The sequence below is a fragment of the Taudactylus pleione genome, unplaced genomic scaffold (assembly GCF_031769625.1).
Source record: "Taudactylus pleione unplaced genomic scaffold, aTauple2 ptg000086l, whole genome shotgun sequence".
NCBI classification, from domain to species: domain Eukaryota; kingdom Metazoa; phylum Chordata; class Amphibia; order Anura; family Myobatrachidae; genus Taudactylus; species Taudactylus pleione.
The window spans coordinates 3,016,890-3,029,885 of record NW_028284488.1 but is presented as its reverse complement, the minus strand read 5'-3'; the positions used below and the strand labels follow the sequence as shown (position 1 = coordinate 3,029,885).

General features: G+C 46.3%; 1 protein-coding gene across 1 annotated transcript in view; it reads left to right on the top strand.

Annotated features, from left to right (window-relative positions):
• Positions 1 to 5,391: 5,391 nt before the first annotated feature.
• The window catches only part of CCDC136 (coiled-coil domain containing 136), a 54,703-nt gene continuing 47,098 nt past the window's right edge, over positions 5,392 to 12,996 (top strand). Inside the window, exons 1-2 of the mRNA XM_088468871.1 lie at positions 5,392 to 5,464; positions 11,769 to 11,864. Of these exons, the coding sequence (XP_088324997.1) occupies positions 5,416 to 5,464; positions 11,769 to 11,864 (145 nt within the window). The 5' untranslated portion in view covers positions 5,392 to 5,415. The remainder of the gene's footprint in view (positions 5,465 to 11,768; positions 11,865 to 12,996) is intronic.

Genomic DNA, 12,996 nt, shown 5'->3' with positions numbered 1-12,996 from the left:
CATTAAGGATTGCTATTGCAATCGCAGCTCCGTAATCGCACACAGATCTGCTGCGAAAATATGCCAATGATTGCTATCACAATGCCGTTGCACTGTCAGCCACCCACTACCGCTATCTCAAATCCGTAAAACCTTGCAAACCTCCATAAACATTGGTAACATCGAATACCATCGCCCACTCATGCAGAATTACAGCAGCCCTGAGCTTACTTAGAAATTGCTAACCTCGTTGCACACAGTGAGTGCTCAAGTTGCGTATGCAATCGCAATGGCTAAATTATGCACGCCCATGCAACAGCGTTCAAACAGACAGGCGTGCCTGCGTTTCTCCAATCACCCCCCCGTCACCACCCCCAAACGCTCACTGCCTGTCAATCACTCTGCGATAGCTTTGCGTGGTCTGTGATCTCAGTGGTGCCTTCGTGCCCTGCAATGCATACGCAACAATTGGCCATCTGCGCACGCTTTAGCAATAGTGATCCATAATGAATCAGGCCATAAGACAGGATGAGATTGAGAGCCTGATTCAAAGATGGATACAATGCTGATCTTTTCGTAGAATGAGTGATTGTTTGCTATTGTGCATGCGTGAATGCAGCACTGCGATTACATTCGTACACAGGAAACACACGCAAAGTGACAGGTAGTCAGCGTTTGGATAGGTAATAGGGGTGGTTAGAAGAACGCAGATATGTCTGATCATTTAAACGCCATTTAATGGGTGTGCATAAATTAGCCATTGTGATCGCCTTCACAGCAGGAGAGTTCGCTGCGTGTCAAGAGAGCCGCAGTGTTGCAGCTCGTCAGACTAGACTTACATGCTGCATGACTGCCCGATGTGCGTCGATGGTACTGGTTTTTACACTGTTCCATGTCGTCGGATGAATATGAGAAGGCAGCAGTGGGTATCCCTGCGCTCGACTGTGCTTTAGAAGGCATTAGCATATTTTAGCAACTACGATTTGTGAGCGAATGCAGTTGCGATTACATTACTGTCCATCTCTGAATCAGGCCTTAAGTCCGCTGTAAACCAGGCTTGTTGTAGACTGTGCTGCAGGGTTGCCTACCCTCCCGATTCGGGCGGGAGCCTCCTGATAAACGGGTGCAGCTCCCACCCCCCCGGAAAGGCAGGCAAGCCTCCCGCCTGCCGCTGATCCCCCGTCTCCCCCACCACCTGAAAAACCCACGCAGCGGGGGGCCGCTGATGCGATTCGTGTCATTTTGGCCCCGCCTCCTGCTTCACAATGCCTGTTTTTTTCGGCATTGTGTAGCGGGGGTGGGGCCAAAATGATGCGGTCGCGTGGCCCCGCCCCGTCACACCCGCAAATTGCCTTCAGCCCGACCATGCCCCCTTTTGCCGGGCCACGCCCCCTGTTCTGCCGATCTGGCTGCTCCCTCCCGGAAGGAGCAGCTAGATAGTCGGCAAGTATGCTGTGCTGTCCGATGAGTATCCACACCAATTTGAACAATGAAAATGTAATCATGACTCCGTTCACAATGCTAGTCTCCAAGGTTGCAATAGAAGGCAAGCCTACCTGTGTCACGTTGAATCAGTTGTAACCCTAATTGATGGAGCAATAGGCAACAGATGAGGTTAAGCAGGAGGTTTTATTGCATATATAGTGAAGTGCAGGAAAACTAGATATTTAAACAGTATGATGGTACTGTCTGTTCACAGAGTGTGGATCTTGATGGCTGGAGGTGGGAAATTTATTGCCGCTCATGCACAAAATCAGAAACATCTGAAATATCTGATATATAGATCTGGCGGCCATTAGCCTTCTAAGTCTAAGCTGTCGCAGACACAGTGTGCCTCCAGACACACAGAGGCCTCTCCTGCTGCGAGCATGAAAGCACTTATTTATACCAAGTTCTATGCAATCAATAACATACAGCGCTATTGTTAGCAGAAAAGCAACAACAACATGTTAAAAGCAGTCCAAGTTGGGTGTGGTATGTGTCGACATGCAGAATGTTGACATTCATTATGTCAACATGTTCAGAATGTAAACATTCAGGATGTCAACAAGTGACACATCGACATCCACAATGTTGACACTGACAAAATGTAGATATTTTCAAACTGTTTACATTGTGAATGTTAACAGTCACAATATCGCCACTTATATTTTAACCTAAAATTAAGTTTAATTGCACCCTAACCCTAATTGGAGCCTAACAATATCACTAATTGCAGCCTAACCTAAAACCTAATTGCAGCGTAACCCCAATTGCATGTGTCGACATTGTGACTGTCGATAATCACAATGTTGACATTTTGAAATTGTTGACATTATGTCAGTATTGACATTTTGGATGCATTTGTAGACTTTTTCTCCCACAGGTTGTATTTTTTGTTACTGAGTAGGCTTCTCTAACTAGGGGCCTGATTCAGAGATGGACGCAAATGTCATCGCAGCTCTGATTTCCCACGGATCGCAATCGCGAAAATATGTTAATGACTCACTCGCCATCCAGTGCTTAGAGACACCCACTGAAAGCATCTCACATCCACTGCTCATGCACAAAACCGGAAACATCTGAAATATCGAACGCAGATTTGGCAGCCATCTGTTATGTTCTGGGTTGTTTGTGGACCCGGGGTCGTAGCAGGAGCAATCACAGAAGCGGATTTGAAAATAAAACTAGGATTTTTAATAAGTGCTTGAGTAGACATATAATGTGGCAGTAAACAAAAGTCCAGGAACATATAAATGTGCACAAGAATTCTGTGGTGGGAGTAATGGGTTAATGTCCAAGAAAAGCAATTAGAGCTGTCCAGGTGTGCAGGTAGTGAAACTGAAAATAATCAAGCCAGGTATGCAGGTAGTGAACTGAAGCAATGAGCAGGATGTCAGCAGGCTCAGGCACTCAGGTTTGGGCAAGGGTGATGGAGGAAGCGGGGTATTCCAGTGGGAGCTAGGAGCTGACAGGCAGACAGCGAATTCACACAACAGGATAAGCACAGAGAACTCCCTCTCAGCTAGGCTGAGATACACGTTGCACTGGCAAAGAAGGAAGGCACTGACCCTTCCTAAATACCCCATGCCGTGCTGTTACTGGCCGTAGGGAACATGTAACTCACCAGGATTGGCCAGCCGCATCACATGGCCAGAAGGCAAGATGGCGGCGCCCATGCCAAACGGAATGGAGATGCCGCCAGGCCTTACCAGCGCAGAGTGACAACAGGCCCGCACAACAACGCGCGCAGCCAAAGCCCCCGCCAGACACCAGCTCCGCCACCAGACAGCCCGCGCCACAATGACCTCACAGGTAACACTCGCCTAACGCCATGCTGAAATACCCTGGCCGTTACACCATCAGCCTTCTAAGTCTAAGCTGTTGCAGACACAGCATGCCTCCAGACACACAGAAGGCTGTCTTGCTGCGAGCATGAAAGCACTTATTTACGAACACCCATAAAACAGTGCTTAAACGGTCCGACGCGCTTTATGTTTTCATACCGCCCCCCCGTTACCTCCCCCAATAGCTGACTACCTGTCACTCACTTTGCCAGCGAAAACTCTGTGTGAGCGTATTCGCAATTCAGTCACTGCGCCGACTGGCTTACACACATTCGCAATGGCAAACAATCGCTTTGTCTGCATAAATATCTGCATTGCGTCCATCTCTGAATCAGGTCCTAGGCATATAGACCAGAGGAGATGTAGTCGCCATCCCGGTGTGTGGGATGCCGACGGTCTAAATACCGGCACCGAAATCCTGACAGGTCGGAATGCCGGCACCAGTATCCCGACCGCTGGCATCCCGAAGGTAAGTATCGGGGTGTTAGGGGGAGGTTAGGTAGCGAGGTTAGGGTTAGGCATTAGGGGGAGGGTTAGGCACCTGGGAGTGAGTGTTAGGATTAGAGTGCGGATAGGTTAGGTTTAGGCACTGGGGAGTGGGTGTTAGGTTTAGGTGTAGGGAGGGGGAGCTTAGGCACTAGGGGAGGGAGGTTAGGCACCGGGGAGGGTGGGTTAGGGGTTAGAAAAATACTTACGTTATTATCTATTGGTGTCAGGGTTCCGGCTGTTTCCAATGCCACTGTCGCTATCCTGACCAGCGGCATCCCGACAGCCGGGATTTCATACCCAACCCAGACCAGAGGTACCCTCTGTTGTCAAACCTCTCACTAATAATAAGGAGGCTATTATAAGTATTTATGCTACATTAAGGAGAAAAAAGGCACTGGTGTCATCTATTAAGATGGTGAGTAACATGTAATAGCAGAGCTGTAACTAGACTTTTTGGTGCCCTGTGCCAGAAAGAGCGTTGGCCCCCTGCCTATTTTTCAAAATAGGGACATAAAGCACCTGAAAAAGGGGCATGGCCTCATGGGGAAGGGCCAGGGAAGAGATAGGGGAGGCCAGGAGATGCTGGGGATAATAGAAGAAGCTACAAGTGAGAATAATAATAAACAGGAAAATTGACAGGCCCAAACAGCACCCCCTGCCCTGCGGTGCCCTGTGGCATGGCACAGGTCGCACTACCCTAGTTACGGCCCTGTGCAGTAGCGGCTCCAGAGGTGGGGCTGCAGTGTAGTCCAAAATTCAAATAGGGGAGCCACACCAACTGCCATTTCAAACGCTGCCATTCATAATGGCTGGGACTCACTGGCAGTTGGTGTGGCTTTCTTATTTGAATTTTGGACTACACTGCAGCCCCACCTCTGGAGCCGCCACTGGCCCTGTGTAATAGCATACAGTCCATTGAGGTGGTTTTAAAGTTTTTCTAACATGCCCTTTCCTTATTTACATATGGTAAATTGTGCCATGCCTCCCGAGTCCCAATTATACACCTTAATATGATTGCAGCATTTGTGCATAGGAAAGATGCAGTGAAGTTTTTTTTTAATTATTCTAATAACTCCCTATTCTCCATATGCTTTTAATTACAGAACTAAAGAGTGACACAAACAATACAAATGCTATATGCTTATAAGAGTATAGCACCGTGTGCTGACTCACAAGATGAACCCTTTGCAACTATAACCCAGGAGGAGCAGCGCTGCACCTCTAGAGCCCATCCACCCCTCCTTTCTGCTGCCTAACTCCTCCTGCTGTCTGTTCTGTATTTCCTCCAATCTCTCCTCTTGTTACCTACCATGCCTCTATCTATGTATCTTCTTATTTATTCCTAGCTCTCCTGTCTCATCTCTCCGGTCTGCGGATATTTCTCCACTATCATCATAAGTCATTTCACTGTCTAACCCTCATATCCTGACAATCTGCCTGTCTACTCGCTGTCTTCTACCCTTGTCTGCAAATCCATCTCATATCTGTTTGTACACACAGACATATATCACACCGACCATCATCATCCGACCTCCTCCTAACATCATTGTCCTCTGTGTTCCCCCCATCTGCCCCCTCTCCCAGGCTCAGTGCCTGGCTGCTGTGTCACGGCTGCTGCAGTATGGAGGATGTGGATGGTCAGAGCACAGGCAGAGCCCAGCAGATGACAGGTCCGTGCTGATGATAATATGGCTGCTTCTAATCCTTCTCCTTTACCATGTCCTCTTTACATCGCCGACCTGGTATAAGCATTCGTCCCCTTATCCCCTATATAACAAGGCATCATACTGCCGCTCACCTGTGGGCTCTATAGCGCTGGTACTAATTGCAAAATGACGTTGCATAATAATGTAAGAATTTGGATACTAAAGAAATTCCTATTTTTTTTCTAGCAGGTATTCTTCCTTCACAGGCATTTACCTAATGCGAGTGCCTTGCTCTATACATGCTCTATATTACTACGTAGTACGTGTGCTTTAATGATGGTGAGCAGGGTCCTTAAGGTAAAGTGGGTCACATAATACGCCTGCGTGTCTGCCCCTGTCAGTTACACATGTTGTACGCTCATACACACTCATGCAGTACCATTGTGCCGCTAGGTGATCTGCAGCGAGTCTGATTTTAGCAGCCTGTTCTTCATTTTTTTTATTACATTTTCTTACACTGAATTGATCTAAAGAGGGTTTCAGCTTCAGACTGTAATGTAGTCAGACTGTAGAAGTGTAGTCAGACTGTAGTGTAGTCAGACTGTAGAAGTGTAGTCAGACTGTAGTAGTGTAGTCAGACGTGTAGTGTAGTCAGACTAGAAGTGTAGTCAGACTGTAGTAGTGTAGTCAGACTAGTGTAGTCAGACTGTAGTGTAGTCAGACATGTAGTGTAGTCAGACCTTATGGACCCCACCCATGCAGTGCGCGCCAGCCACGTTGTAGAGTAGCATCTTTTCTGATAACAAACCTGTATATAAATGACAGCCACATTTTGTGGGTATAGCATTATTGGTTGTGATACATTTGGCTGGGATATTTTTTAGTCAGGTAGATAAATGTTTCTTGTTTTCAATGTTTTGTGTTGATGTTCGAAGTTTCTGTGATCTGTATTAATGGGGAAGAGAAAAGTTTGGACTTTTATATGTTTCTGCATTATCAATGTATATTGTTTTGTAGACTTTTTAATTATTTTACATTTTGTTACCTCAAATACTATTCATCAGTGCTTTTTTGAGGTGGTGCTTAGGGGTACACACAGGGCTGGTGCAATGTGGTAAAGGTGGTCAGCATTTCAGGTGGGTGCCGGGCTGGAGAGGCACCAACCGGCCACAATCTTGATCACTTTTAAGAAGCACTGGGCAAGTGGGTGCGGCACAAGTTTAAATTTGGCACCGAGCGCAAGCCGATTGTGGCTCACGGACTGGCGGCCAATAGGGAGCAGGGGCTATTTGAACATGGCGCCTTGTGTGAGCCAATCACAGCTCGCGGACTGGCAGCCAAAAAAGCTGCGTCGTTATGCCACCTGCTTGCGGCATTGACATCAGACGCCGTTGAGCCTTCAGTACGGAGGCCAATAGAAGAGGATGTCGCATGAAGAGTTCTGGTGGCCGCAGAAGAGGCCAGAAGATGTTGCTGCTGGCCAGGATGGACTCTACTGTGTGGCGTAACGTGAATAAGGGGTGCTACTGTATGGTGTTATGTGAACAAGGGGTAAATATGAAACATTGTAAAGAGACATGTCAAGAGGACATATTTGGAGGAGGGCGCAAATTTATAGTTTTCAGGTGGGGTCCGAACACCCTGCCCTGGGTACACAGTATATGCAGATCATTTTTAATTTTATTGAACTAGTTCCAGATACAGGAGGAAACACAGTTAATTCTGAAATGATTTAACTAATATCTGCACACTTATCCAGAGTGTGGCATTGACTATAAATCTTGTATCTACATGTATCTATAGGTGAGCACGGGCACCTTTTTCTGTGTATTGGCACATTTTTCTTTTACAGAAAAATAGCACTATTCATTGATTAAAACATAGATACATTGATTTATATACGTTGATTTAAATATAGAGCATCAGTGTTTAGGCAGCCTGCACACAGGGCCTTATTCAGAGTGAGCGTAAATACAAATTGCAACTTTTTTTGGATGCAATAAATCAATATCAGAAATTGTACAACTGCGCTTCAAAGCGACTGTAACCTGTATCGGGAGCTGCTTAGGGTCGAGGTCACCAACCTCATTAATTATAAAAATAGAATCCACTTTGCGGTAATGGAGGGATCACAGTAGGTATCGGAGATTCCTGCTGATGTCCCTCCTTAATACATCAGGGGGATAGTTAATATTTGAGGCAAACCCCAGAAAATGAATATTTTTGGGGATTATACCTCAAATACACTTTGATAAATGGGCCCCTAACTGTGATGGAAATGCAATGAGACTAGGGAACTGCAGATAATGTTAAAAATATCAAGTTATTTATAAACAAAGTAATAGGTTATGCCGTTAAATGTAGCACTCACACATATAAAAATTTAAACAACAAAGGGTGGGAGTGTGTGAATGGGATAGTGTATGTACATAAACAACAGTGTACTGTGAGGGATTCGGATAGATAGGGGGGGAGAGGGTATGATAAAAAATTCCAGCAGGGGTCCGGGTAAGGCCCAAAATGTGAGGCCCACAGTACTTGTCGTGGGCAGTTTGTAGGTTTTTTGATCTGTGGCAACAAAAATGCTTTCTACATCTTAGTGGGAACATGTCATCTGATGACTAAAACTTTGTGGAGGAGATGTATTATAGCTGGTGCCGCTATATCGCTTCCTGCTTCGCCTCTTTACTGAGGCAAAACAGGAAGCACTAACGATGACATGTTAGAACATCTTATTGGCCGGAGTGGGGGAGTGTTAACGCCCCTCTCCGGCGAACCCTGCCTGAGTACACAGCGCATCAGCCTAGTGCTTATGCGCTCTGTCTCAATCCCGGTCTGTTCCACTAAGCATGCGCTGGATCTCGCAAGTATCGCAAGATCCCCGCGCGCAGCCCTGCTGTGGGGATAGGTCATTGCTAGGCTGTAGCGGTCGATAGCAACAGCTGCAGCGGGCGGAACAGTCAGGCGATCTGACCGTTCATACATTGCCCAGGCTATCAACGCTGCTATCTTGTAGATAGCAGCGCGGATAATTACATAGCACCCCTGTCATTTACCGCCAAACCCCCCGATCATACATCGGGGAGAAGCAGTATCAGCGCACATAACGTGCGCTGATGCCGCTTCGACTCTTCATACATCTTCCCCTATGATCCTTGTGGAGCATTGTTCAAGACCTGTCCATAAAAAGATAAGGGTGGGATGTACTACGCATCGCATTTTGGATGTGGTACATCCAGCCACCAGTATGTACCTAGAATTGCGATTAAAATGGCAAAGATCTGTCCTTTGTGATGAGCGGGCTTCTGGGTTTATGACCCAGAAGTCCCTCTGCGCATGCATCGTAAAATGCACGTGCCACGGGGGATGCTGGGAGGGATCCCTCTCGGTGAGGAATGTGAAAAGAAACCCATAGGCTTCTATTGGGCAACGCCATCTATAGATGGTGTTGCCCACCTGGTCCAAGCTCTGGAAAATCATGCATTCCGGAGTTTGGTACATATACGAATGCGACCATCATTTTTGGTGAATTGTTTGGTGAATTGTTCCTCTAGTATACCCCACCCAAGATCGGCTTGACTCACATGCGTGTCTACATGTGTGGCAACAGGAGCATATTAAGAGAGGAGGGGGCCAGTGTGCAGTGTCCATTCTCGGCCCCCTCCTTTCTCCCCGGGGGCTGGAAGCGCACTGAACGCAGCAGTGGACTCTGGGTACTAGCCTGTGCCCAGAGTCTACTGCACAGGTCACCGGGGAAATGGTGCGGCAGCCATTTTCTTGGTGATTTCCCTACTACGCATGTGCAAAATGGCAGAAAAATAGTAGCAACGGCCATTTTCCAGGCGATTTGTACAGCGCTGCTACCGCAGACGCAGGATACCGGAGAGGTAAGTATTAAAAATATCAGTGCAGGGTGTGCTGCACCTATTATAGATATGTCCCAGAGAGACAAGTTGACTGCAGATAAATAAGCTGTTTGCAGTGGGGACTTACAGATTGCAATTATAAAATAAAAAGACAGTTAATTAGATTTGTAAATAAAACTGCTAAATTATTTACAGGGGAAAACTTTAACTATGTAGGGAATCATTGCAATCTTTCAATCTTACGGATGGCCCAAAGCATGTAAATTGGGGTGGCATTCAAACCGATTGTTTTTAGTGGTATTATACCCATTTACAGTAAGTTAATATTCGCAGTTGGGAACATTGGGTTTGCGTAGTATGAAGTTTTCTTTGCAGCTACATTTTTTGGTTTTATGATTTTTAATACTGTTTTGTCACTTTAAAAGCATTTTAATGTATATGTACAAACAGGGCCAGTGTCCTGTTAGCCAGAGTGAGAAGTTATATTGTAAATCAAGACTGTCTGGAGCCCGTTAAAGCTTTTTTTTGTGGTCTCTGGCATCACTGAAAGCTTGATTGACTGATGGATGACTTAATTTGTGAACATAAACAATTTGGTTACATATCCTATATTTAGTGCACAAGGTTTGCGCTAACATTAAGTGAACCTACAGTAGGTTGTTGCTTTAGTCTTTCAATGGTTAGGGAGTACCTACAGCAATGAATGATTGATATAATGTCATATTATTGCATAATAAACTCAACCAGTTTTATTAATGGCCCTGCAATGTCTCCGCACAAAGCTATTGACATAGAGGAGAGAGAAGCCGGCAGCTTTTTACCTGTGAAGATGTTGGCTGCTGCTCCCCAATGTGCTGTGAGTATGAAGCTAGACTAAACACCCAAAGAGAGGGAGGCACTGCTTCTGACAGGGGAAGTCCAACACCTAGGGTGCTGACACAGCTTCTGTCAACCCTGGTAATGTGCCATTTGTAGTATAGCAAAAATGTGTAATACATTATATTGTGAAAAAGTTTATGAAATAAATTATTGGTATTCAGAATCAGCCAATGTCTTAGCGTCAAGTCCTAGGAAAGCTATGGGCCTGATTCAGAGCCGAACGCTCTGACCAGAGCGCTCGCTCTGAATCAGGGCCCTCCTCCATGAAAATGGAGCGGCCTCCTGGCCGCTCGCATAGCTGTGGGTGACCACCCACAGCATATGTGAGCGTCCATGATGATGGTCGCGATGGTCTTGACCATCGCGACCATCGGGCTTGCGATGGAGACCCTGCGGTAAGGTCTCGCTGCCGCAAGCCCTGGAGTGATTTTGGCTCTATCAGAGCCAAAATCACTCCCACTGACATCACTAGTGATGTCAGTGGGGCCGGCTTCAGGCGGGAGGCGTTCCCATGGGAACGCCTCTGTCTGGCAGGCACGCCCACCAAAGGGGGCGTGCTGTCAATCAACATCGACAGCACGCCCCCTTTGGTGCGAGACCCGGAGCGATGGAGAGCCCGTCGCTCGCCGGGTCTTGCGCATGCGCACGACGGAGCTCCCTCCGTCGTGCGCATGCGCAGTGGGAGAACATCGACCCGCTTGCGAGCGTCCTGCGCTCGTGAGCGGGTCTGAATGACCCCCTATGTACGGTATGTGTATATTGCCATTAACACTAATTCTTCTGACACAGGGCCTGATTCACTACGGTTCGCAATATCTAATATCTAATATTGCTAATATCTGCGGTGCTATTTAAATGTTTGCATTCAAATTGTGAACGTAGCCTGACATAAGGACACTCACTTCCCCTTACATCCGTATACTAGGGAACATATCGAAACCATCGATAACATTGAGTAACATCGGATCCATATGCACATTTGCACAAGCCCAGACTTTACTAATTAATTGCTAACATCCACGCACGCTATCAGTGCTATGGCTGCTTATGGCCACACAGTGACTAATTTATGCACGCCTCCGCAACGGCGTTGAAATGCACTGGCACGCCTGCATTCGTCCGACCATCCCCCTGTCACTACCCACAAACAGCACTTCGTGTCAATCAATCTGCTCTGGGTCTGCGTAGCCTCTGCAAGCGCAATTTTGTTTGCAATTGCAGGTTCGCGCACGAGCACTGCGATGCATGTGCAGAACGCAACAATCGACCGTTTGCATGCGTCTTTGCAACTATGATCCGTGATGAATCAGGCCCACAGTCAGTGTTTTCTCAAACATTCTCTTCTGAGGTGCAAGAAAATACAATTTTTTTATTATTATTATTATTTTTATAAACCAAACAACACATCTCATACTCTTGACAAATAATTGAATAAACATTGATAAATATATAAATGATTTATTGAGAAAACCACATGATCTCCTCTTATTTATATGTACTAGTGGTAACTATACGGCTGTCTGTGACTCATATGTCCGTTATCCTTGATATTTTATAATGTATACATCTTCTGCTTGTAACAGGATCCAGTCCTGTCTCAGGAACCTCTGGCCGCTGGCTTCCTCAACCCCTTACCAGAAGAAACCATGCCTACCCTAGAGAGCTGCTGAATGGTGAGCGTAAGTAACAATAATTGCATTTCTCCAAACATTATTGTGCTGAATATGATTCAATTGAAACAAACTTTGCAGTGTGGAAATGGCACGTTGCTGAGTAAAGGCACACTCTCAGTAATTGTAAAACTCTCTCTTTCTATTTTATTTTTGTTAAAATATATTCGAGAAACATATAAATAGAATTTGACGGCAGATGAACCACTTGGCCCATCTAGTCTGCCCCTTTTCATGTATCCTTTAGGCAACTTCAACCCTATTTGCTCCTTGTGTCTCTCTTAAGGATATTCTTATGAGAGACGTAAGGAGAAAATAGGGTTGAAAACCCTGGCATGACTTAGGGTTCCTGTCAAATTTATTGGGTGTCGGCAGATGCAGATGTGTTGGAGTTGCTGGAGCGGAGATGACTGGTGCGCCCTGTGGATTTGAGGCATTCGGCAAGTTCACAGTAACTAGAGAAGCCTGAAGGTTATCCTGGAGGAGAGACATCTCCTGTAGAAACTGGGCCAACTGTTGCTGCATTGCTTCCAATCCCTCCTGGCGGTTGGCAATACCTTGGAGAAGGTCTGTCCTGGGATCCTGACCACTGGCCGAATCCATGTGGCCAGGGCAAACTGTCACAAGAGGATCGGGTACTTGCGAGAATGAAGGTGGATCCAGGAGAGGTTATGAGGGCAGACGACTGGTACTGAAAGGACGCTGGCCTGAGAGGAGTGTTGCTCATGGATGACCCGCTAGTGAAGAGGTGTAAACTCAGAACGGACCGTGAATAAACACAACAGGTAACTGGGTAGTCAGGGAGGATCACTATCTGTCAGAATTTTAGAAACAGCTACGGTACGCATTTACTTAAAGAAGCCTTGATACGTTTGATCACATTTACTGCAGAGTGAGTGGGGTACGCCCCACGTTATTTCCTTTCATCCATCTTCTTGTCTTGGTTGTGAGGAATTTGAAGATGCAGAGCATACACAGAGGAGAACTTTTTCTTACAGTATATACATCGCATGCTCCTCCAGCGAGTTATTTGTGTGGGATATAGTGGGCATCTTTCTGTCTACAATTATTTCTTGATCAAACAACAGATCTCCACCCCGGAGAAACTGAGAAAAGTACAAAGATAACAAAGGGAGACTGA